The sequence below is a fragment of the Phaseolus vulgaris genome, chromosome 1, assembly GCF_000499845.2.
Source record: "Phaseolus vulgaris cultivar G19833 chromosome 1, P. vulgaris v2.0, whole genome shotgun sequence".
Lineage (NCBI taxonomy): Eukaryota > Viridiplantae > Streptophyta > Magnoliopsida > Fabales > Fabaceae > Phaseolus > Phaseolus vulgaris.
This window is the reverse complement of record NC_023759.2, coordinates 7,168,519-7,194,235: the sequence shown is the minus strand read 5'-3', so window position 1 is coordinate 7,194,235 and position 25,717 is coordinate 7,168,519. Positions and strand designations below refer to the sequence as shown.

Below are 25,717 nucleotides of genomic sequence, written 5' to 3'. Positions count from 1 at the left end.
TTCATAACAAAAATTTAGTTCAATCAATGTTACAATATTTAAATATTTGAATTTTTTATTTATAAAATTGTCATTATCTTATAATTTTATTGAGATATCTTAACATATGAATGATAATATTTGAGTAATCAATACAAGAATTTTGTATGAATTGATTTATAACACCAACCATAAAAGACAAATATGATATAGTAATAGTGAGATAAATAAGTTTTTAAACCAATTTTTTTTAGGTCATAGAAAATTTCCTTTTGTTTTGTTATTATTATTTTTATTTAAATGCACGGGACAATCAAGTGGTTTAAAATCAATTATGTTCGTCTCTTTTAGGATAATAATAACATTTTTTCTGAGAAACTACAAGTCCTTCCTTTGATTTAACTACTTCAATGCCCAAAAAATATTTTAGATTTTCAAAGTTCTTAGTTTGAAAATAACTGCATAGGTGTTTCTTTAAGTGAGAGATTTTAGCAACATCATTCCTTGTAATTACTATGTCACCAACATACACTATTAAGTGCACACATTTTTCAAGGGAGATGTCATAATAGAAAACAAAGTGGTATGCTCATTAGGTTTCATCTTAGGGGAAATTTTTTTTAAACAAAGGACGAGAAGATTGCTTGAAACCATAAAGAGAGTAACACAACTTACAAACCAAACTAGATTCCTCCTAATCAACAAATCCAGAAATTTGCTCCATCTAGACCTCATCTTCTAGATCATTATGCAAAAAAAATATATTTTTAATATCTAAGGGATCAATTAGGCACAAAAATATTGTAACTCTTATGCAATGCTTTAGGAATGCGCTTTCTGTAATCTACAAAAAATATGCTTTAAAAAACATGAATATGAAATACAATTTTCATCTACCACACTCTTTTGAAATGGGTTTTTCTGGAATGTACATCCACATCTTTCCAAATACCAATATGGAAGCCAACGTTCTTGCCAAAACATGTTATAGATTTTGTATTCCAGAAGTTTATCACTAAATTATAAATTCTGATAAACGAATCTTCACCATTACAACCAACAAAACAAAAATACCCTCTCATACCTTCTCTACCTACCTCGACCTAATCAACTTCAAAACACTACCACCCCTTTCCTGAATTCTTTTCTTCCAATAAAACTTTAAGGAACAAAATAGGTACTTTGTAACTAAAGGGGGTGTAGATAGAAATTTTGGGTGTAGATAGAAAATTGGGGGTGCAGAAACCAAAAGCCTTTCTTCGCAATGTGGAGTAATTTTTTACTTAGTTACATGTAGTCAAGTAATGCGTTGCCTCACTTTTAGGCTAATTCTTGGGCAAAATGTGTTCTTCTTGGGAGAAGGTAGGAGAATGTGGGATTAACGGCTGCTTCTTCCTGCACCTCCATACCTTCTTGTGCCACCCCCATAAATTTTTCTTATTCCAAAAATACCCTTTTCAATATTTCGGATTACATAATCCGAAGTCTTTTTCTAGATTCAGAATTAGCTTCCGGATTATGTAATCCAGAAGTCTTTTGTGATTAGCTTCCAGATTACATAATCTGGAAGTCTTTTCTATACATAAGATTAGCTTCTGGATTATGTAATCCGGAAGTCTTTTTTTCAGATGTGTTATTAGCTTCTGGATTACATAATCCGAAAGTCTTTTCTAAATATGAATTTGACGGACTACATAATCCATAAGCTTATTATTTCAAATTCAAGGGGATGAAAAAAAAAGGATAAAATGGTATTTTTCATATTTAGTATGGGGTGGCACAAGAAGGTATGGAGGTGTAGGAAGAAAGAGTCGGGATTAACTTGTTCTCGTAAAATACATTTTCAAGTCAGGGAATTACTTTCTGCACCTATAAAATTTGAACCTACACTACAAACAAAATGCACTCTTTTCCATAAAACGTTTTTATATTTGAATTTCAAGAATATTTTTTTTAATTTATAAAATCTCCAGAATATATTTTTGGGTTTTGTTTTTCAAAATTTCTGTTTGGAATGTATAATTTATATTCTCAAACTGATTTTTTGAAATGAAATTTTGATTTTTCATTTCTATTTCGAAATTCCAATTACAGAAGACAAAAAATTATTAAACATCTATTTTTATAAAATATATTTATTTAATTTCAGATTTTCAATTTAAAAAAAAAGAAAATTTTATAAATTTTAATGTAGAGGTGCATGTCACAATTTAGGAAGAATTTGCCACACCATTCGATTCAAAGTGATCTGTTAAAAAGTTCAAACTTGAGCAACGTGAAATCCAAATTTATTCGTATATATTTTTGTTTAACAGTGTGCTTAGAGAGGCAATTTTTGGGGATAATTTATTTTGATATGAAATTAAATGTTGTTTGAATAACTTTTTAATTTTTTTTTTCTCTTTTTTTTTCTCCTTTTTCTCTACAATTTCTCTTCCATAATCCATCATCTAATCACACCTTGAGTAGCTCAGAAGTCAAACTACATTTCTACCAAATCAGATTTTCAAACAGAGTAAATTCATTTTTAAAGATCCCTTATTCTTTGTTTTTCTCTATGATTTAGTCATCAATCTTGATGGGGAGTGTTGATAAAAGTGTTCCTCTCAACTTGTTTTATCATATACTAAAATTTGGTAATATTTGAATAATTTGTTATAGGCTCCTAAATTTGTGGAGTGATTCTCCTTTTTTAGGTAGAATTTCAAGTAAGGGAAACTAACTTTAATTTTTTTAATAACATCCTAGTCTAGAAGATCTGAATGTGGAGGGGGGGACGTGGTCCCAAGTTTTAATTTCTCTTGCCGGGATGTTATTTGATAAAATTGTTTGATTTTATGTTAGGTGAACATGTATAAATATTATATTTTGATAGTTTGAAAGTTAAATATTATTTTTGATGTTGGAAAAGTTCTTGAATGATATGAATTTTTAAATATTATGTGATTGAATAATATGTATTATATATGAATAATGAAAAATTGTATGCAATTGATGTCATACATTTGGGATAATGTATGAATTGTTGTTTGATGACATTTAATATCAAAAGCCTATGTTTAACCGAGATCCTCTAGCTTCATTGATGATCTAAGTCATATAGACGAAGATATCAAATGGTGAGAAGTTAAGAGGAAGTTTATACACATCAGATCCCGCTGTATACACTCAGTATTGAATGTTTGAACTTACCTGATCATTTCTCTTGGATTTGTTAGTAATCTTTGGATCAGACTCTGATAGGAACATACTTAATGAGTCTTCCGGAAGACGAAGTGGAATTGAAAGAAAATTTAATGATTGTGATTGATAATAGATCCATGTGTGGTCTATATGAATGATACAATTGGTTTTGAAATTTTATATGACAACATTTAAAAAAAAGTTTATAAATGATTAGTTTGATTGGTTCTTTTTGTACTAATTAAATGTTATGAATTTTGTCTTCATTAACTTACCCTTATTTTTCTTGTGTTGTAAACTGCGCAATTTTGTTAAAAGTTGTTAAAACTGCCTACTTAGATATCTTAGGTTAATTGCTGTTGGCCTTGTATAGGTGTCGCCGTGGCTACTAGAGGCTAGCTGCGATTGTGTATGCACTTACGTTTTCATACGACAAGAGAATTCTTGTATCTTGTTTTTGTAACAAGAATTGTTGCAACTATGTGGCATAATGTTGAACAAAGAATACATTGTAAATTTTGTAACTGTTCCTTGTTCGTTTTACTTTGTTGAGAAAACTTGTATACGGAAGCCTTTACACATCTATGTAGGCAATAATCAACTAATGCATTAATATCATCTAGTTGTGGAAAATATTGGAGCTTTGTGTGCATGGCATTAAGGAATGCATTTCACCAGTCTTGACTTTTTTTTCTTTTCACCAACGTAGTCCACATATGTTTCAAGAACATAGGTTTCGTGTTTAAGTTGTCTGTCTTGAGTTTTATTCAATTTATAAAATTGTCTCTCAAAGTATCAAGTGTAAATTTGTCTTGAAGTCTTAGTGTATTAATTTGTTTCTAAGAGTTTGCTAGGAATGACTTGGCTTTAAATTTTAAGAATTAAAACCAAATTTAAGTTTCGTGGCATAAAGGTATCGTTCTGGGACACAAGATCTCAAAAAGGGAATGAAGGTAGACAAAGCCAAGGTAGAAATCTTTGAAAAACTATCTCCACCCACAAATGTCAAAGGAATCAGAAGCTTTATACGACATGCAGCCTTCTACTAGCAAGGTCTTAAATTATGCACAAGTAAATTATGTCACAACAGCAAAAAATTGCTAGCATAGTATATGCATTGGAAAAATTTAGATAATATTTGATTGGATCACAGGTAAGGGTTTATACAGACCATGCTGCAGTTAAATACTTGTTGAAAAAACATGATTCTAAACCTAAACTAATCACATGGGTATTTCTGCTGCAAGAATTCAACATAGAAATCAATGATAAAAAGGATGTGAAAATGTAGTTGTTGATCACTTACCCAGGTTAGTGAATCAAGAAGTCACCGCAGAAGAAGCTGAGATTCATGAAGTATTTCCTGATGAAAAGCTATTTGCACTACAAGAAGGACCTTGGTGATGCAAAGATGCAAAACAATATGTTTGTGATGACCCATGCTTCCTGAAATACATGAGGACAACCTCTTAATATTAAAGTTTTAAATTTAATATATTTTTAATTTTTTTTTTAAAATTTTATTATTATATTAATTTAATTGATAAAATCATGACAGATAAAATGGACGATACCTTCAATCCGGTGATTGATTGATAATTGAAGTGTCAGCTGATATGTAAGTAGGATAAGCTTTTTATATATAATTGATAATTTTATATTTTCATGTTTATTTAATAATTTTTTTTTCTGTGCCCCTGGATATACTATTTTGATTAAGAAAAATAAAACACACACGTTCATTCGTATAAGAAAACAAACAAAAGGCAGTGCAATAGCTCCACCAAGGCGCAATGGACAGCCGAAAAGTTGTTGTTTGCGACAACGGAACCGGGGTATATCTCTTCTCTCTCGCACCTCTGCATTGGAACAGATCTTGAAAAATACGCTGAATTAGTGCAACATTTACACTCCCACGGTCTGAATGGTGTTATATTTATGAAATTACTCTTATTATTTTTTTTTATGTGAATGCAGTATGTGAAATGTGGATTTTCTGGGGAGGATTTCCCTACATCGGTCTTTCCTTGTGTAGTGGGAAGGCCAATGCTTACCGAACAAGAGTTTAAGGTAATCCAAACTTATAATCTCAGTGTTAAACCTTATTATAAGAGGTTGTCGCTGTTGTGGATATTGTTATTGCAAGGTATTATCATAATCATCATCATCATCTTTTATTATTATTATTATTATTATTTATAATGATGATGATTTTTATGATTGTGATGATCTTATAAAATTATATTGATTGGTTGTTTGTGTTGTGTTTAGGATATTGTTGTTGGCGAAAGCTGTGCAGATTTGGGACATCAGCTTGATGTATCTTATCCTATGAACAACGGGGTAGTGCAAAATTGGGATGATATGTGTCATGTATGGGATCATGCATTTTACAATGAATTGAAGGTGACTCTCTTGGGGTTTGTTTCTGAATTTTCTTCCAACTATTGTTGTTCTGTCTGTTGGTAAATCGGTTCATTTTGACAGATTAATCCTCCAGACTGCAAGATTCTACTCACCGATTCGCCTCTTAATCCTTCCCAGAATCGTGAAAAAATGGTTTGCTTACTGATTCTGTTTCCTTTGAAAAAAAAAAAAAAACAACCAGAAGAGCTAGTATATGTTATATTTAATTATTGAATTTTATCAAGGGAAAAGTTTTTTTTATGCTTATCCAATCATAAATTACTATATGTAGTAATATTATTGACTTTTATAACACTTTGTTTACAAATGGTATTTAATTTAATTTCTAATCAGTTGACAATGTAAAATCTTTATATTATCCGAGAATGAAAATTAAACTCTTAATTATAATATTGTTGTTTTATGCTATTTGGCCTGGCAGGGTGAGATGATGTTTGAGAAGTACAATTTTGCTGGAGTGAATTTACAATTCCAAGCTGTTCTGACATTATGTGCTCAAGGTGCTTATAGAGATGAGTGAAGGTTGATATTTTGGTTTTCTATTATCTCAGCCTAATTGTAGTTTACTCCCATGAGTCTTATTACACATTTTTGAAAAATACCGGCTATCTTTATAACATTTAATTATTTATAAACTGTAGTTTTATACTCTGTTATAATTACACACCATATTTAGTGAAATTACATATCATAACTTGTAAGAACTTCTTTCTGAAATAGGGAGTTTTTTCCATCAATATGTGTTCTCTGGAAAACTTGCTCTTCCTTCTCCAATAAATGCTCACTTTGTTCCCTCTTTCAGCTTGCACTTTAACATTTCTTTACTTGTCTCAGGTTTGTTTACTGGATTAGTTATTGAGTCCGGTGATGGTGTCACCCATGTGGTAATTAATTAGCTTCTACGCCACTTCATTGTTATGCTGACCACTATAATGACACTGGCTTTTGTTCCCTTTTTTTTATTTCAATTTTTTACTTCTTTTGTACATTGCCTTTGCTACAGTAAATATTTACATAATGTCAGTTTAATATAAATCTTATGATGGCAAACTTTACAAGCTTGTTTCCTTGTTGATTGTTATAACAAATCTTAGATTGAATTGGGTACAGTATCTAAATCAAACATGACAATGTCATATCTCTCTCTAAAGAGTATTATATGTTATTCTTAAGAAGAACCCAAATATTGATAAGAAATGCTGTGTTGCTTTGACAATATATTTTGCAAAGTTGGTACTGAATAAGCTTATTGGATTCTAACTTTTGAATGCGTTTCACTGTTGCATTTATGTGAATATCGTATTTCGCTACTTTCAATTCAGTGCATGAACATGATCATTAGTTTGTTTAGCTTTGTACTTATTTTTGGATTGAATTGCTAACATATAATGTAATTTTATAAATATTACTCATTGGATGAAAGCTTTAAATTCCATGGTGGATTTGTGAGCTTGTCCTTAAAATAATTTTTAAATAATGTTAAAACAGAATGGGCATTTACACTAGCGTTGGTTGATTTGAATCCTAAATATATGAATGTTGTTATTACAATGAATTTGTTGAAAAAGTCTAAGTTATAATCAGTATTACACCAATTAATGACTTTTTGTGTAACCTCATTTCTTGAAATCCACCACTCATTGAAAGCTTGTACCATTTGTAACATTGCCATAACATTTTAATTAACTAATACTCTTATGTACTCTATCAACTTAAAGTGATTTCTAAAGTTTGCTGGAAGAAACAGTAACTTTATTTACCAGACAATGGATTCCAATCTTCCAAGAGGCACCCACGTATTAAAATTGTAATAAAAAGTAAGTGCTAAGGAACCCCCAAAATAAGTATAGTCACAGTCTTAGTCCAAGCCTCAGGCTACCAGAAACCTCTCCAAATTCTCTTTACCCCCTATCCCCTCATGGTCATTAGTGTAAGCTTTTTCCCATTTCCCTCTTTGACCTTATAATCATGCTGATAGAATTGGATCAGATTGCAAGGAAATGGAAGAAATTTTATTGAGATACAACTCCCCGACCAATGGACAACATGAACAAGATGATCTTGATCTTCAGAGGAAAGAAAAGAGCTATGACCTCTACAAGAGTATTCAGAACTAACTTTCTCTGTCTTAATTTCCTAATCTGTCTGTTTCTCTCTACTGTGACAGAGTTGTGCATAGTTTATCTTGCCTCACATATTCTCCTTTAATGGGAGGTCTAACACATCTTTCATTTATCATTTGTCACATGCCCTTTTACTTTGGAACCCTTTTCTCTGCACTAAAAAACTTCTTCACTATTTCATTGATTACAATTCCTCCGTGCCTTCATTGTTGATATTAACCTAACTTCCTCCAGTCTGGACCCATCATGTTTCATTTTTCTTTCATATACATGCGTTTAGCAACTATCAGTGTATGTATACCAAACATTTAAGCCATATCCTTGAATGGATTCCACGCATTGTAGTGCCTGTTTAAACAAGGCTAAATATTGAGGATCTTATTATGTAAAGGTCCTACAACTGAGAAAGGAGAGCTAGAATCACAACTCACATAGTCGTTGGCTTTGATCCTGTTGCATGTGTGTCAGCCAATGATCTATGCAAGTAACAATGTATGATGTCTCAAAACATCCTTAATGGTTTTGCAGTTTGGAATTAATTTAAGATTGATGTAGAAAAATTATTTCAATTCTTCAAGAAAAAATCTCTTACTCTGCCTTTGGAATTTTCTTGAAACAAGACTGAATAGGTAAAATGTCGTGACTTGTGACTCATTGTGTATTTTTTTTATTGAGAATTGGGACTCCTCTTGTCTATTTCCATTTTCTGAATGATTATGAAGCGTAATATATGAGTGAAACACTATGATCACCAATCATGTACACAAGTGTTATGTTGTATGACCCATGGTTTAAGAGTGCTTAATACTAAAATATTATTATTTATATACAATCCAAAACCGTTAATCATGAAAGTTATTGTCCAGGTTCCTGTTGTTGATGGCTGTTCTTTTCCTCATATAACTAAACGAATGAATGTTGCTGGTCGACATATAACCTCCTATCTTGTTGACTTGCTTTCAAGGAGGGGGTAGGGACTAACTCCTTTCGTTTTAGTTGTAATGTCTTATGTATGCTTAAATTCTTATTAGAACACAATTTTCTGTCCTAAGGTATGCATTAAATAGGACTGCTGATTTTGAGACGGTTAGGGAAATCAAAGAGAAGCTATGCTATATAAGGTTGGCCACAAATCTCAAGCCCTACTTTGATTTCATGTGCCCTGTAATCTTTGTTGAGTAGGTACATCTTTTCCCCCCTCAGTTACGACTACAAGAGGGAATACCAGTTGGGGCTTGAGACCACCATCCTTGTTAAAAATTATACTGTAAGTTGATATTTTGCATTTGTTGAAATCTTTTTATGTCTAGTTTTGTGTAAATAATTCTAGATTTAGTATGAATTTCTGGTTAAAATGCTTTTCCTAAAGATAGAGGGACAAGAGTCATGTTATGTTGATACTTCAATCTGTTCTTCAGTGAATCTCAATTCCTATGCCTTTCAAACTTCTGGTAATTACATTCATTCTTTTTCTTCCTAAATGCATGCAAGTACTTTGTGCTATTTATTATTCTTATTATTAATGTCATTGTTGTTATCCATGTAGTGCATTTGGTTTAAAGGGTGGAAGGGGAGAGTTCTGTTGTTTGTTTTGGTCCAAGAAAAGTGTAGATAAGGGAAAATATGAGTAATGTATTGTTAATCCTATGAGCACCAGTGAAAGGGATGGGAGGTGAAATAAATTCCTAGAGCAATTCATTCAGCACAGTAAACAAAGTTGTGAACAACCTCATTCCTTTTTCCCTGCATGCTGATTTAGCCTTTTTGAATCAGCTTCCAGATGGAAGGGTCATTAAAGTAGGCACCGAAAGGTTCCAAGCTCCTGAGGTTCTTTTCACTCCGGTAGGTATTTGGTGTCCATTTTATTTATGTTTTCTATTGTTAAAGATATGTATATATTTACTTTTTGGCTATTTAGATGACGTATTTTCATTGTGCAAATCCTATGACAATCGTTATGGCAATTGTTCTTTAAGAGCATAACTAAAGTATTTTCACCATCTTTGTAATTTTAGGTGAATTACATAGCATGTAATTTTCTGGCTTATGATTGCTTTGCCTTTTCCTCATTGAACAGGAACTTATAGATGTAGAAGGTGATGGAATTGCTGACATGGTTTTTCGCTGCATTCAGGAAATGGATATTGACAATCGGATGACGGTACGATACTCCTTTTGAAATCTATTGTTGTAAATAGCTAATTATTAGAAAAATATCCTCAGTATCTTCATATTGATCGGTAGAAAATATCTCTACAATCTTCATATTCATTTCAACATATTTTTATTTTTTTATTTTAGAGAGTTTGATTATTAGAAATAGAGGTGATGAGAATGTTATTGATGTAATTGTTATCAATAAAATAATTATTTTTTTTCCTTACATAGTTCGAGTTGGTATAAGTGCTCCCAGTCTTGGGAACTCTCTGTTGCCACGTAAACAATTGCCACTGCCATTATCCACCACTGCTGCCTTTGAGGTTAGTGGTGGGTCAGAAAGGTGGACCCCATGCAGACGATCGCAATGTCAATAGTCACATTGCCAATGGAGTTGCCACGTGGCCCCACCATCGCCTTTGAGGTCAATGGTGGGCCAGAAAGGTGCAGACCACACGCCTAGCTCTGTTGAATTGCACTTGTAGCCAACATAGGGTCGTTAGGACCTCTTGAGCTTATTCCATGGGGTCGTGCCGTCTAATGTGAGTAGATTTGAGTTTTTCAATTCTTTTGACAAATGTGGTATTGTTGGAAATCTCACATTGACTAATGATATTATTAAATTGTATTAAATTGTAGTATATAAGTTAATGTAAATTTCACTTTACAAGTCGGTTTTGTGAAGTTTAGATTTAAAGTTTACTTTTTGAAATAGTATCAGAGTGTACTCTAGCAAAATTTGTTAGACTGATTGTGCCATCCGAAAGTATCATAGGCCTAATAAACTTTATTAAGATAAACTCTTATATCATGTTAAATTATAGGATATAGAAACATTGAGCTGATATCGTGTGTTAGAGACATTGTAAATGCTTTATTTATTCTAAGAAAATGAAATCAATACAATAAATAGAGAAATATGGTACCCTGTAATAATAAAGATTTGGTATCCTTTTCATATGCCTCCTCCTTATGGTTTTAAATTTGTTACCTTTATTAATAACTATTCTAAATGTAATTGGATTTGGTTGATGCTCTTAGAATAGGTAATAGGTCTTAAATTGTTTTTTATTGGAAAATTGTTGTGAGTTGTACCTATCTTTATACCTAAGACTCTAGTTTTGTCTTTTAATCTTTAATTTTTACTCTACTCATTGTATCATAATTCTATCAATATAAATGAGAATAGAACAAAGGTGATTCAAGCTCTCTAAAATATGTTATTACTTTGTGCTTATCTCAGAGTGGGTCGATCCTGCTCGGTTGGTCTTAGTCTTGTTTGGCGAATTCTCCGTCGTCGTTTGCCATTCCCCACTTCCTGATGTTGTCATCACAATTTTCTCCGGTAACCACCAAATCTGAAGCATCTCCCTAAGGGACCCCAATCGGGTGTCCAGACTGAATCAATACAACGCGCTGCCACACACTTTTTTTTATCACCGTTGCAAGGCACTTTATGTCCATGTGTCGCCTTCATCTCACTGAAGCAACGCCGCACCTCCTTCCTAGGTCTGTCGAACCTCCTTATCCTTGTTTTGACCTTTGGTTCTCCATTATATAAGTTGAAAGTACCTCGAATAAATAATTTTATACAAATATTACAAAATGTAAGTTGTTAAAGTCATACAAATTAAATAGAAATGGACAAAATGTCAAGTTTCTATGTCCAATCTTCTGAAAGACATCATCCTCTCCATCATCATCTTCATCACAATGTTGATCACCATTAAACTCTTACCAAGATGAAAATTGTGCATCCACATTAGCATCAAAAGTTATATTATGAAGATCAAGTGCATCTAGAGTTGGATCTCTTATTGATCCATCCAAGTGAACACTTTCATCTTCATATTCACCTTAAACTTGCTCAATCTTAATAATATCATCTCCCTCTTCAATTATCATTTCATCATCGGACTCAATATCATCAAATGGAAGAACAAAATTCTTTCTAATTTGTTTATTTTTCAACTTCAAGTTATGCATCACATAAACCAAATCATTAATCTTTCTACAACACCCTTAACCTATCTTCTCATGCACCTATACAACCCTCTTTTACTAGAGAATCATTAAGTCTAAAATTAGGTTCGTAGCGAAAGTGGGGGTTGAAATAATAGGCAAGGGCATGGAAAGGCCTATGAAGTTAATTATCCCACTTGCATCAATTATTTTCCAAACATCTTCATAATTACATTCAATACGAATTACAATATATTTGAAATAATTTCACAAATAAGTAATTAAATTTTGAAAGAGAAGGTATAAAACTTTCACCTTTTCTTAATATTGTTAAAATTGCAATTAATCTTATCCTTTGCATAATCCATCTTCTCATATATGAAACCCATTGTAGACTTTGTATCTGAGTCCATGAATCTTGGGACTACCATTAGAGGGGCAATAACTTTGAGGCATGTGGACACATTCTTCCAAAATCGACTATTTAATACCACATTTTCAACTTTTCTCCCCTCCTATGATGTTCCAAACTTGCTTGTTTTCCATTATTCAAAGCTAACATGGTCAATAATGATGCTTTCAATTCATGAAGGCAAGCTAGAGTCAAATAAGCCATGACAAATCTAGTTATACCCGACCCTATCAAGTCTCTTCCTTTTGTGAACTTATTCAACATGCTTATTAACATTGTTTTTCCATGAATATAACTAGTGATTTTTCTTCCCTTCTTGATAGTAATTTGATGGACTTTGAAATTCTTTTCAAAATCTCCAAAGATCAAATCAATGCAATGGGCAGCACATGAGGTCCAATACAATTGCTCCATTTTTTGCATCTTCCTTGAAATTTGCAGCATTTCAAGAAGTTACAAAACACCTATTTTTTTTTCCACCCGTTGGACATAATTGTGCAACCTAAATTCTTAAAGGATTAAATCAGTTTTGTCCACTGCTTGCTTCAAGAGCTTCTCTCTAACACCATGATAAGAAGGGGTTTATAGCCAACTCCATATTTCCCCATCATTTCACACATTTTTTCCAAAAACTGAATTTTATTTCATTAAATGGAATAACGGTTGTATAAAAAAATTCAACAATTTCCATCAACTTCTTCTTTATAGTTTTTTTAATCATTTGACTCATAGTTGCTTTAACTCCCCGTACTACCAACTATTTCTTTTCCTTTAAAACCAAACATGCTTTGTCTTTCTTCAACCCCCTTACTTTTTCACGGTCTTCACCAATTATATCAAACCTTCTTTTCTTCAATGAAGCTTCCTTAGCTTTTGCAACAACTTTTATCATCAAAATTTTGATTTCTTCTAAAAAGGAAGCACAAGGTTCATAATCCTCCCTAGTTCCAACAAGATGATGCTTGAATCTAAATATTCCTCCATCACAATCTTTGAACAATAATTACATTTCACTTTTTAATTACTTCGTTAATATTTATCCGTGCTTCCATCCAATATTTGACCTATTTTAATAGATGAGGATGCAGTTTGATTGCCCTCAGTTGAATTTGATCTACTCTCAGTCTTACCTAACAAAAACATGATTTTAAAAAACATAATTCAAAAGCCCTAATCTAATCTTTTTCCTGCCCTAATTTTCCTCTAATAAAAAAATGGCTTAATTACTTTTTTGGTACCTATATTAAGGGGGCAAAAGTCACTTTGGTGTACAGGTTTTAAAAAAGTTCACTTTTGTCCCACTATTTTTTTTAAAATGATGCAATTTGGTCCCTTCTATTAAATTGACTTAAACCTCGTTAAGTGGATGATGATAAGGCACATAGAGTGGCACAATGATTTACACATGTCTCCACGTGTAATTTGGATTGTATTCTAACATCCTTTTCTTCCCTCCATCCATTCTCCCCCATCAGAGCCTCTTCTCCTTCACCCAAATAAAATGCATTTCACAAACCTCAAACCCCATTAACCTAACTTCTCAAAACCTTAAACCCTTTTCTCTACCCTTTCGTCAAACCCACCTGCATCGCATTAGTAGCCATTGCTTTTTTCTTCATGTGCCTCCACCCTCCCCCTTTGCATTGGCGCTTCCACATGCCCCTTCGCCACCTTCCTTCACGTAAAATATTCTTCCTGATAACATGGTTGCATCAGAAACTCTCTTTGACGAGAGAGTTGCCGAAGGGCAATCAAGCGATGACGTCCTGAAGCTTAATTCCCTCATGCGAAGTGTCAGCGAAATCGATGAAGCACTCCTTGCCCTGGACCGTCTAATCAAACTCGAATAAGAGGAGCTTGAGTACTCATTTGTGAAGGTGCACCTGCGCCTTGTCAACAACAATAACAAACTCATTGTGAAGGGGTTTGAGGACTTGTTGCAGAGGGATTCATTCCTCGTGGAGATGTATTGATGCCTGTTAATGCTAATTTCGAAGACGAAGTGGCCGAACATGGAGCTTTTGAAGAAAATTGAAGAGGGTGTAGGATTGCGTAAAGCAAGAGAGGGATTCTATTGTGAGAGACTTTAAGTTGTTGATTGCACATATAAAGGTTATCAATGGGAATTTATCGGTTGCGTTGAAGGTTATCTATTTTCCAAATCATGTTTTAATCAATTTGTATTGTGGTCTGACAATTCTTTTTTTGTCTTTTTGATGCACCTTTTGAGAGGTGTAGGAGTTTGAATTCCTTACATGAACCACAACATTCATATAGGATACTCACTGTAGAGTCCACGTTTACATCATTGTGCCACATTATCACCCACTTAACACTATTAAAGCCAATCTAACAAAAAGGACCAAATTGCATCATTTGAAAAGAACCGTGGGACCAAAGTGAACTTTTTAAAAGTTTGTACACCATAGTGACTTTTGCCCCTTAATATAGGGCCAAAAAAGTTAATTAAGCCTAAAACAATTCATCTTACCTATTGGCTGACAGAGCACAACCACAACAACATAGACCACCACCTTAGACAATAATGCACCACCAAAGCAGACAATGACGCACCACCATGCAGTGGCGGCATAATGAATGATCAGAACCATGTCACACTACAACAACATTACGTGACATCGTAGGATGTCACATGGAGTACAACAGACACTGACAAACAACAAGAACGATGGTGCAGATAATAGAGACGACCATGAAGACAAAACCCTTGCAAGCAACGATGGAGAAACACGAATTAGGTGAGTTTTGAAAGAAAACCCTTTGAACTCATCAACTTGATTGTAGACTTGCAAGTTTAGTTGAGTTCACCAAATTTGCTTCCGAATGAACTTGTCCAAGGAAAGTAGAAATATAAATGTTTGTTTGATAACCATGTCTATTTCTTTTCTGTTGGTCTCCTCTAACTGAAATGTCTTTTGGACTTGCTCTCTCATTCTCTTGAACTCCTACCATTGCTTTTGGAAAATTGAATGAAAAAAATTGTCTCTCTTGGTTTTCCTCAGTTGAACTTTACTTTCTTGGCCAAGGTTTCCAAAATGACCTTGAACAAGATAGAAGTAATGTGCCTTCCGAACAAGTTGAACAGCCGTAGAAAATTGATTTTCAACTATGTTATTGTGGTAATATGTGTTTAGTTGGGAACGTGCAACTCTTTATGGATAAAAGGCTCAAATATTTTTGCAAATGATATTCAACGCCTTTTATGACTATGCTAATAGGCTATTCTCTCTCAAACAAATAATTTACAACATGATGTCTTTTATGAGTGAAGATCAATCTTCTGTTGAAGAATTGAAGATGTTCTTGGAGGTTAAGTCATTAGACGAGATTAAGAAAAAGCAGGACAAATCTATATGGTTATGATCGTCCGTACCATGCATCCAACTTTTGAACATATTAGAGATAAACTTTTAACATATCACAACACGACTCCTTTGGGTTCCAACTCTTCGAAGCAGGAATGTTCAAGAACCTACAAAATCTTCTAACATGGTTTCTACACGAGGAAGAGGACGTGGCAGTAAGGGACATCCTCAATACACATACTGTAAGAGAATGATTCACATTCAAGAAAACTACTTCTCTTGACATGGCTTTCTTGAGAAGGAAACCAATATCTCTAAAGCTTAAGTTGCTAAGCTCAAATTCTCTAATGAAGAATACCAAGAATATTTGAGGTTGAAATCTAATAGCTTGGCACACTCATCTACAAATCCCAACTTGTTAACAACATGCATCTCACAATCAGTGGAAAGTCAAAGTCAACAAATAATTGACTTAGGTGCTTCAGATCACATTTCTAGCAATACCTCGTTGTTCTCATCCCCTTCTTTTCCCAAAAATCCTCATTTCATAACCTTATCCAATGGTTCTAGAGTTTCCTTTAAGGGAATTGGTCAAGTTTCCCTTTCTTCTTCTTTAAATCTAAAGTTTGTTCTTTTTGTTCCTGCCTATCCTTTCAATATTATTTCTTTTAAGTTAATTAACCTAGTCTTTAAATTGTTCAATAACCTTTGATGTTAATTATTTTGTTATGCATGAACATGGTTTAGGGCTATTGCTTGGAGAAGGACATGAATCTAGACTATTTTGGAACTAGTTCAATTGTTTCTTGATTTGCATTCCCATCTCCTAAGCTTTTAGATGATCGGTTGGTTCATCCTCACTTGTCAAAATTAAAGAAAATGGTCCTCAATACACTTTTTAAGAAAATTAAAACTTCATAGTTAAAAGTTTAAGTTTGTTTGAGTCTTTATAAGTGTTTTTCTTGTTTGTCTTGTTTATGTTTTGTTATCATCATACTTCCATTTTGGTTTAGCTTTCTTTCTTTAAACTTTTCTCGTTTGTCTTTAAGATTTTCTTAAGGTTTTGCTGGAGTTCTTTCTATGAGCAAGTGATAAGAGCTTTGACCTTTTTCACTTGAATTGTTGCTTCCAAGTGTATATACCCTTTGGAAAAATTGCAAAACCTTTCTTGAGTGAAGTTAACATTTTTTCATCCTTTACTAAATAGCCGAGTGATAAACGTGAGTGAGTGTATTAAATTGTTGTTTTTCACTAATTGTTTGCTTTCATTTGTGCAAATCATGACTCAATTGTCTTTGGGAGAATCTTCAAAATCGCTATCCCCTCAAAAGGCACGTCTTTTGGGGGAGCTTGAGGATACAAGAGGAGCTTGGCCCACAAGGAAGAGAAAATGCGACAACTAGTGGAAAGAATGCAAAGGCTAGAGGATACTCAAGAGAGACAAGCTAGAGAAAGTAGGCGGGAGCCTAGAAGAACCACAAGACATTACATTCGCTATGGAACCACAAGACCTTTTTCACTTGAATTGTTGCTTCCAAGTGTATATACCCTTTGGAAAAATTGCAAAACCTTTCTTGAGTGAAGTTAACATTTTTTCATCCTTTACTAAATAGCCGAGTGATAAACGTGAGTGAGTGTATTATTGTTGTTTTTCACTAATTATTTGCTTTCATTTGTGCAAATCATGACTCAATTGTCTTTGGGAGAATCTTCAAAACCGCTATCTCCTCAAAAGGCACGTCTTTTGGGGGAGCTTGAGGATACAAGAGGAGCTTGGCCCACAAGGAAGAGAAAATGCGACAACTAGTGGAAAGAATGCAAAGGCTAGAGGATACTCAAGAGAGACAAGCTAGAGAAAGTAGGCGGGAGCCTAGAAGAACCACAAGACATTACATTCGCTATGGAAGTCAAGAAGAAGAATGGAGAGTGCAGAATTATCAAGCTAGGCACCATCATCAACACTAACCAAAGAATTCTTTTCCTTTTGTAAAGTTACCTAGTTTTAGTGGGGAAAGTGACCCTAATGTGTACTTAGGATGGGAAGCTAAGATAAAACAAATTTTTAATGTGTATGAGGTCGAAAAGGACAAAAAAAGTTAGCTTCCCTAGAATTTTTAGACTGTGTCATGCAATGGTGGCATCAAATTGTAATGGACATTAGGGTAAACAAGATGTCAGTCGTGGTCTCTTGGAATGATTTAAAGTTATGCATGCGCGTGCGATTTGTTCCTCCTAATTATAGTAAGGAACTCTTGTTGAAGCTCCAACGGCTTCATCAAGGATCTAGGAGTGTAGACGAGTATTTTAAAGATTTAGAAGTAACTTTGACAAAGCTTTCAAGGATTTTGGGAGTTGGCTAGTGCATGATATCTGAACTTTTTTAGGATTCATCTAAACTCCCTCTCTCGAAATTTCATGCCCTAGATACTGCACTTCCTGTTTACCAAACTCGCATTTTTTGTAATTTGCGTAAAATTGGTGATGTTTGAGAGTTTTTAAAACCTGTTTCAAATGTACCATATGTTCCTCTCATGTGTTGTTTATATCATAATATCATAAAAAAAACACAAACTTCCTCAAGTAAGAATGAAGAATGTTATTCATGTTGCATTGAAAAGTAGCATGTGCATTAGTTAGTCCAAACGGCATAACTAGTGATTCATAATGTCCATGGTGAGTACGAAAAGCAGTCTTCTGTATGTCAGCTTCGTGCATACGAATGGTGATAGCTAGCTCGCAAGTCCACCTTGGAGAAGTAATGTGCCCCATACAATTCGTCCAACAATTCCTCTATTATCGGAATCAAAAATTTATTCGAAATGGTTGCCTTATTCAAGGCCCTATAGTCCACAAAAAACCTCCAACTGCCATCCTTCTTTTTTACTAGAATCATAAAACTTGAATAAGGGTTGTTGTTGGGTCTGAGCTTCCAAAGACTCACAAGATAAGACTAGGAGAAGGAGAACAAATCTCTCTCAATTTGAGAAGAGTAACTTTACTTCAATTTCAATCTAATGTGTCTTTAGAAAAGCCAAACTCCTCTTTATATAGAATAGAGGGTCGGTCATGAAGAGGCAAGGTAAATGAAAAGGCATTGCAAATGCCGCCCCTCCAAGTCACTCCCATTCTAGAAAATGTGACTTTTCTACTACTTCCCTTTTATGTTCTATCATAAATCTATTCTAAAGATATTACAAAAAAATATATTAATTGGGCTTGGGCCTCTTTTGAGATGACTAATAAGAAGAACTTCAAATGTTGTGGGCCTTGTCCATTTCTTCTATTGATGAAGTCTTTATTTGCTTGTTGAGATGACCCTTCAAGTTTAGCATTCTTGGTCATCTTTATGTATTTTTGGGTCACATCAAAATGTTTGGTTTCTTAAAAAAAGCCCCTCACATTCTTTCAACAGATCATTCAATTCTATTGTAACTCTCAGGCTGGTCTGTACTTGGCTGGTCAGCGCTCTCTATTCCCCATAAAAGGGACACCACTTCGATCTCATTCTTGTTTTTTAAAGCTTTAAGAGTCACTAAAGTCCTAGATAACTTATGGTCTCCTCTAATTTGCACCTTTTGACCGTTAATGCAAAAATACATTGTCAACATTTCCCAATTGACTTTAACATCACCCAAAGTTGCCAACCATGGTACTCCCAATATCACATCCACCCCTCCTAGCTCGAATAGGAAAAAGGTCACTTTGAGCATATAATTTCCCAGTGTCACCTCCACATCTTGACAACACCCACTCGCTCTTTTCTTATGGCCATCACCTAACCTCATGTTATACGATGTTGTGGACTCAATTGGTAATCCCAATTGGCTAAACCAACTCGGCAGATATGAAGTTGTGACAAACCCCATTATCAATCAACACCAATGTTATTCTTCCCTTCACTTTCCCATGTAACTTCACAGTGTTGGGTTGTGTTAGACCCGCAACAGAAAAAATGGATAAATCCATCTATTGACACTCCCTTTCCTCTTCTTCATCCTCTAGACTCTCCTCAATCTGCCCCAATATACCTTGATCCACCTCTGCGGGGACTCCCTCGTCTTCTGCGCAGATGATTACCCACGAATTCTTTTTAGAACAACGATGCCTTGAACCATACGCCCCTCCATAGTGGAAACATCTTCCCTCTTCCCTTCGTCGCACATATTCGGGATAGGAAGGGTCTTGGACCCCTTATTTCTTGAACCTTCTCCCGCAACTCCTCTTGGTCGAACCTCTTTGCTTGAGTTGAAGAACTCATTTCTTGCATTACTAGCCAAGCTAGACGAAACCTGCCCACTATTTCCCCTATACACTTCTGTGCAGGTTGTTATTCCCGTACCTCTTTGATAACGTCCATAGGAAGCATTATTCCTATACCCATTGCTACCCCTTTTTTCTTCCCTAAAGGATTCCTCCACATCCAATGCAATTTCCATGGCTCTCATTAATTCCTTGGGATCATGGGGTCTAATTTGGTTGCGAATCTTGGACCATAACCCAGAAAAGAATATCCAGTAGTTGTTCATCTCCTGTTTGCGGTGCTTGTGATAGTAAAAACTCAAATAACTGAATGTATTCATCAACTTTTCCATTTTGTTTGATCTTTGCTAGTTTCTCAAAAACAAAAATCCTTTCCTTTCCACCGAACCTCCTATTTAGCGCCATTGAAAACACTTCCCAAGAAAAGGGTTCTTGGAATTCTTTCTCCAAAAACTGAATCAAGGACTGACGCTTCCTTCCATATTGATGAAGGCCAATTTTAATCTTTCCTTGGCTGACACATTCTGCACCTCAAAGAATTTTTCTGCTCTGGCCAACCATACCATTGGATCCACACCCTCAAAGATCGGTGATTCCACCTTCCTAGACTACGGTTTCAACTCTCCTTCATCCTCCGTATCAAACTTGGTACCCTGTCTTAAACGCTCTTCCCTCCTTTCATTGCCATTCACCAAACTCTTTCCCCCTCAAACATTATGTCCCCTTTCTTGATATCCCGCAACCTTTCTTTTATTTCTTTGAAGTCCAACATGCCTTCCTTCAACCCAATAATGTTTGCTCTCATTTCCAAAATCCATCTTCCTCGTTCGTTGGCCAACTTCTCCAATGTGGTCGTCCTCTAATGTGGTCGTCCTCTGTTCCATCCTTTCTTCCTCCCTCTTTGTTTTTAAGTCAGACCAAATTGATAAGTTCCCAAAAAGAAAGACGAAGACTCTCTCAAAGAACCAAGTTAAAAAAAAAAGAATAACTTGTTTTTTATTCCACCACTATTACAAACACTCAACAAAATACAAAGAAAAATAGTTCCTTTCACACAGGTATTATCCTGTCACCACTTTACACATGCAATCAACTAACCTCTCCCATACCAGGTTGGTCTTTATTTAAAGACAACCCGTAACTAATTCACTAACCCTCTTTTATTTTTAAATTTCCTTATATGATACACCCTCCATATACTATCCTTATTTTCTTGCCTAACAACTACCTTGTTATAACTTCAAACCTGGGCCAGTCTTATATGAAATTTTTTATGTCCTCCGTTATTTCCTATATCACTACAAGAAAATCATAAAATAAAAACCAATTTTTAGAGACCAAAATAATTAGTTGTAATAGTAACTAAAATAGAGATCATTTTAAAAATTAAAAAAAATGGTTTCTAAATTAGTTTCTATTATTGTTAAATAGTTTCTAAATTGCTATCTAATTAACAACCAAAGTTTTAACTACCAATTATTTAGTTTCTAAATTTGGTAACAAAAAACTTGGTTGCTAATTAGATACTAATTTTGAAACTATTTAACAATAATAGAAACTAATTTAGAAACCAAATTGTTTTTTAGTTTCTAAAATGGTTTCTAATTTAGTTACTATTGCAATTAATTATTTTGGTCTCTAAACATTAGTTTCTATTTCATGGTTTTCTTGTAGTGTATTAGTGTCAAGTGCATTTTCTGCCTCATTTATTCTTTTGGTTCTCAACACTAAGAAACTCTTTGGCTGGAATGAAATTTACTGTACCTTGCACTGTATAAAAGTTGAGGTCCAAAGTATGACTCAATTTTAGTTGGGGCTATTATTTTGTTGAAAAATATTTTTTTTTCTCTATGTCTTCACCATTACACCTTTCTGCCTTCTCAACTGAGCAAGTCCTCTTTGTATTAATATTTTTATTTGACATCAGATCTCTATCTACATGGTCATATTTGTCATATTTGTATTGAGTCATGGGTCATGACTAAATTGCATCGTTATTGGCCACCAGTCCAAATAATTATCATTAAAAATATTCCTTTAAGTGAAGAAATTACATTTATGAATAGAACCACTGCAGCTCTAGTGGGTCTTGCACACTCTCCATAATTTATTCACAACACTCCTGTCTCTGATATTCTATTTTGAAAATGTCATGCAATTTATTTATGCTGTAAAGTTTTGTCTTGCAGCTATATCAAAGCATAACTTTAAGTGGAGGGAGCACCATGTATCCTGGATTATCAAGCCGGTAATTTGTCATTTCTTCTTTACCTTGGTTCTAATTGTCTCTTGTATATTGAATGTTTTAGTTATTATTATTACTTTTAAATAAGTATTTGCAACTTATATTATTATGTGTCTTGTAATGGATCATTATCTCCTTTAGCTGTTTCGGCGGGTGCAACAGTCTCCACTCTTGCTGTATACATATCCTTTTAACTTTAACTACACTGTGTGTGTTACATTTGAGTTAAAAACCAAAGCTTTTCTTTCTGAAAAGTTCAAGAGTTCAAGTATTATGTAATATATGTCCACACATGTATTACATGACACTAATCTCAATCCTTAAGTATGTTTTTCTGCTAGATCCATGGTAGTGATAATTAGATGTAATGTAAGTGACAGGTAATGTCATGTCTGTGTGGATACATATTTGTGAATGCCTTTTGTCCATTTTTCTGAATATTTAAAGGGCCTTCTAGTGCAACATATCTGTGTGGATACATATTTGTGAATGCCTCTAGTCCATTTTTCTGAATATTTAAAGTGCCTCCTATGCATCATATCTGTGAGGATACATATTTGTAAATGCCTTTAGTCCATTTTTCAGAATATTTAAAGTGCCTCCTAGTGCATTTTTCTTTGGCTGAAAGTATCTTCTAGAATTCTATATTGATCTTTTAAGAACAAATAAAAGCAGATTCCTTCTCTTGTTGATGTGAAAAATTGTGTAGGCAGTAAGCAAAATTATGGAATTACTTTTCTTGATCTCAAAAAGAAACAATACATGGGTATTTAAAGGAAAAACAAAATCCTAATAAAAGAAATAGATTTCATGAAAGAAAGACTAATTCAGGAGCAAATTTACCAAATTAACTCGTAATCTGAATCCCTTAATTTTAGGATTGTTTTACAAACAAATCTATATTTAAATAGTCAATTTAGTATAATTTTAGGATTTTTTTACAAACAAATCCATATCTAGCATTGGATAAATATTCAATTCAGTATAATAAGTATTGACATATTTTTTTTTAATAGAATAAAAAAAATAGTTCTACAACAATTTAGACTACTTCAATCTTCCAAACTCTTTTAGTTCAAATTCTTGGAATAATCTTTGTTTCACTTCTTCCTTCTCTTTTTCATCATTCTTAATTACTATAATATCATCAACGTAAACTGAGGACTGTTGCCCCTCTTTAGTATGATCTCTTTGACTTTGTTTGTAGCCAAATCCCTTCATAGCTTTTGTGAATATTTCAACCCAAGCTCTAGGGGTTGTTTTGGTCCATAGAGCCTTTCGCATTCTGCACACCTTATTTTTTTTTTCTGTCTCCTTCAAACCCATGTAGAATATTAATGTAAATTTGTTCTTCTTAATCTCCACGAAGAAAGACATTTTTAACATGAAATTGTAGAAGTTTCCAATTGAAGGGATAACTAAGGACAAGAATCCTTAGAGTATTCATTTTAACAACTAGTGCAAAAGTCTTGTGGTGTATCCCTTGACAAGGAACCTCGTTTTGTACCTTTCAATAAACTCATTAGTATTATATTTAATATCCATCTGCAGTCAACAATATTATTTTCTTTGGGTTTGTCAACAATTTCCCAAAGTGCTATTTTTTCCCAATGCTTTGATCTCCACTTCATGACATCCGTTTGAGGATTTCTTTAATACCAATAAATACATTCTTGTTTCTTTGGTTAGTGTTTCTAGATTCTAATCTGATCCCAGATCCATCATCTGTTTCTTTATATTGTGTTTCGAAGTTAAAGTTGGTAAATCTATATTCTTCCTCCATCCCATTTTTCAGACTGGAAAAGGAAATACTTGATCGTTATCTTGATGTTGTCTTGAAGGGTAACAAAGATGGATTGAAGGTAAGCTTAGGCATGTTCTTTTCTTTTGCTTCTGCAAGTGTTTTCAATGTAGCATGTGTATTATTGAATTCGGCCGAGTTATTGTTCCCGTATTCTCATGTTTTATGTTGTGATGGTGATCAGAAATTACGACTAAGAATAGACGATCCACCACATAGGAAGCATATGGTGTACCTTGGCGGCGCTGTACTTGCAGGAATAATGAAGGTTTGAGTTAGCTGTTAACTTTTTGGTTTTTCTCAAATAATAGGCTTATGTGCTATGAAGCTCAAATACTTCTATCGGTGTTCGATACTCGTATCAGACACCGATACTCGTATGACACCTGTAGCACGTATCCGTGAAGTGTCTAAATTAAAAAGTATTTGTTAGATTTTTGACAATTCTAGTATGATTCTAACACAATTTTAAAAAGGAAAAATACATTAATTTTCTAAAAATTCAAACTTTATAAATTGTTATTATGATTAAAAATAAGAAACAAATCCTTGTGAACACATTCATGAAAAATATTTTCTGCTCCAAAAAATAATCTAGAACATACTTGTGCGCGTAAATTTTTATTGCCAATTTATATAATTCATAATTATATAATATATAGATTTGTGTCCTCATGTCCTACATTTTAGAGATTTTACGTATCTCCGTATCAGTGTCCGTGTCAGTGTTTGTACTACATAGTTTATGTGTCCATGCAGATGTGATGAGTGTTGGCATATTTTAATATCAGGATACACCAGGGTCTTGGATTAGTAGGGAAAATTATCAAGAAGAAGGAATTGCTGTTTTCAGCAACTTTCGCCAGGCATGACAGTGAGGTCCGTGATCACTCTGAAAACGGGAGATTATTTTGGAAAGCAAAAGTGATGAATATTCAAAGTTATTACGTTAAATGCTGATGGCCTTTTATAGGTGTCCCTGTGGCTACTGAAGGCTAGCTGCGAATTCTTGTATCTTTTTTTTGTAACAAGAATTGTTGCAACTATGTGGCATAATGTTGAACAAAGAATACATTGTAAATTTTGTAATGGTTCCTTGTTCGTTTTACTTTGTTGAGAAAACTTGTATACGGATGACTTTACACATCTATGTCGGAAATAATCAACTAATGCATTAATATTATCTAGCTGTGGAGAATATTGGAGCTTTGTGTGTGCATGGCATTAAGGAATGCGTTTCACCAACGTAGTCCACATATGTTTCAATAAAATAGGTTTCGCTTTTAAGTTGTTTGTCCTGAGTTTTATTCAATTTATAATTGTCTCTCAAAGTATCAAGTGTAAATTTGTCTTGAAGTCTTAAGATATTAATTTGTTTCCAAGAGTTTGCTTGGAATGACTTGGCTTTAAATTTTAAGAATTAAAATCTATGAAGCTCGGACACTCTTCTTAAATGACATGTCGGACACCGACACTCATATGACACATGTAGGTCACATGTTCGTTAAGTGTCCAATTCAAAAAGTATTTGTTAGATTTCTGACAATTTTATTACGATTCTAACACAATTTTAAGAAGGAAAAATACATTAATTTTAAAAAAAATTAAACTTTATTGTATAAATTGTTATTATAATTATAAAAATAAGAAACAAATATTTGTAAACCAGTCATGAAAAACATCTTTCTGCTTCAAAAAATAATTTGGAACATATTTGTGCACAAGCCAATTTATATAATTCATAATTATATAATATATTGAAACAGTGTCCCGTGTCCTACATTTTAGCGATTTTACGTATCTCTGTGTTTGTGTTCGTGTCGTATCAGTGTGCTACATAGA

At 33.7% G+C, this 25,717-nt stretch overlaps 1 protein-coding gene across 1 annotated transcript; it reads left to right on the top strand.

The window, feature by feature from the left end:
* Positions 1-4,833: 4,833 nt before the first annotated feature.
* Positions 4,834-25,062, top strand: LOC137813422 (actin-related protein 2-like). Its single transcript, XM_068615666.1, has 15 exons — positions 4,834-4,997; positions 5,140-5,232; positions 5,434-5,568; positions 5,650-5,721; positions 6,011-6,089; positions 6,424-6,473; positions 8,579-8,682; positions 8,765-8,833; positions 8,916-8,979; positions 9,486-9,554; positions 9,790-9,873; positions 22,019-22,077; positions 23,870-23,936; positions 24,060-24,143; positions 24,667-25,062. The coding sequence occupies exons 1-15, from the start codon at positions 4,956-4,958 to the stop codon at positions 24,745-24,747; spliced, it is 1,152 nt and encodes a 383-aa protein (XP_068471767.1). The 5' UTR covers positions 4,834-4,955; the 3' UTR covers positions 24,748-25,062.
* The last annotated feature ends 655 nt before the right edge of the window (positions 25,063-25,717 follow it).

Excerpts from the sequence above, each read along its gene's own strand:
- LOC137813422 (XM_068615666.1), top strand. The coding sequence starts at position 4,956 with ATGGACAGCCGAAAAGTTGTTGTTTGCGACAACGGAACCGGG. Across the intron at positions 5,233-5,433 it reads TTACCGAACAAGAGTTTAAG|GATATTGTTGTTGGCGAAAG; the intron begins GTAATCCAAACT and ends TGTTGTGTTTAG. Across the intron at positions 8,980-9,485 it reads TCCTTGTTAAAAATTATACT|CTTCCAGATGGAAGGGTCAT; the intron begins GTAAGTTGATAT and ends TTTTTGAATCAG.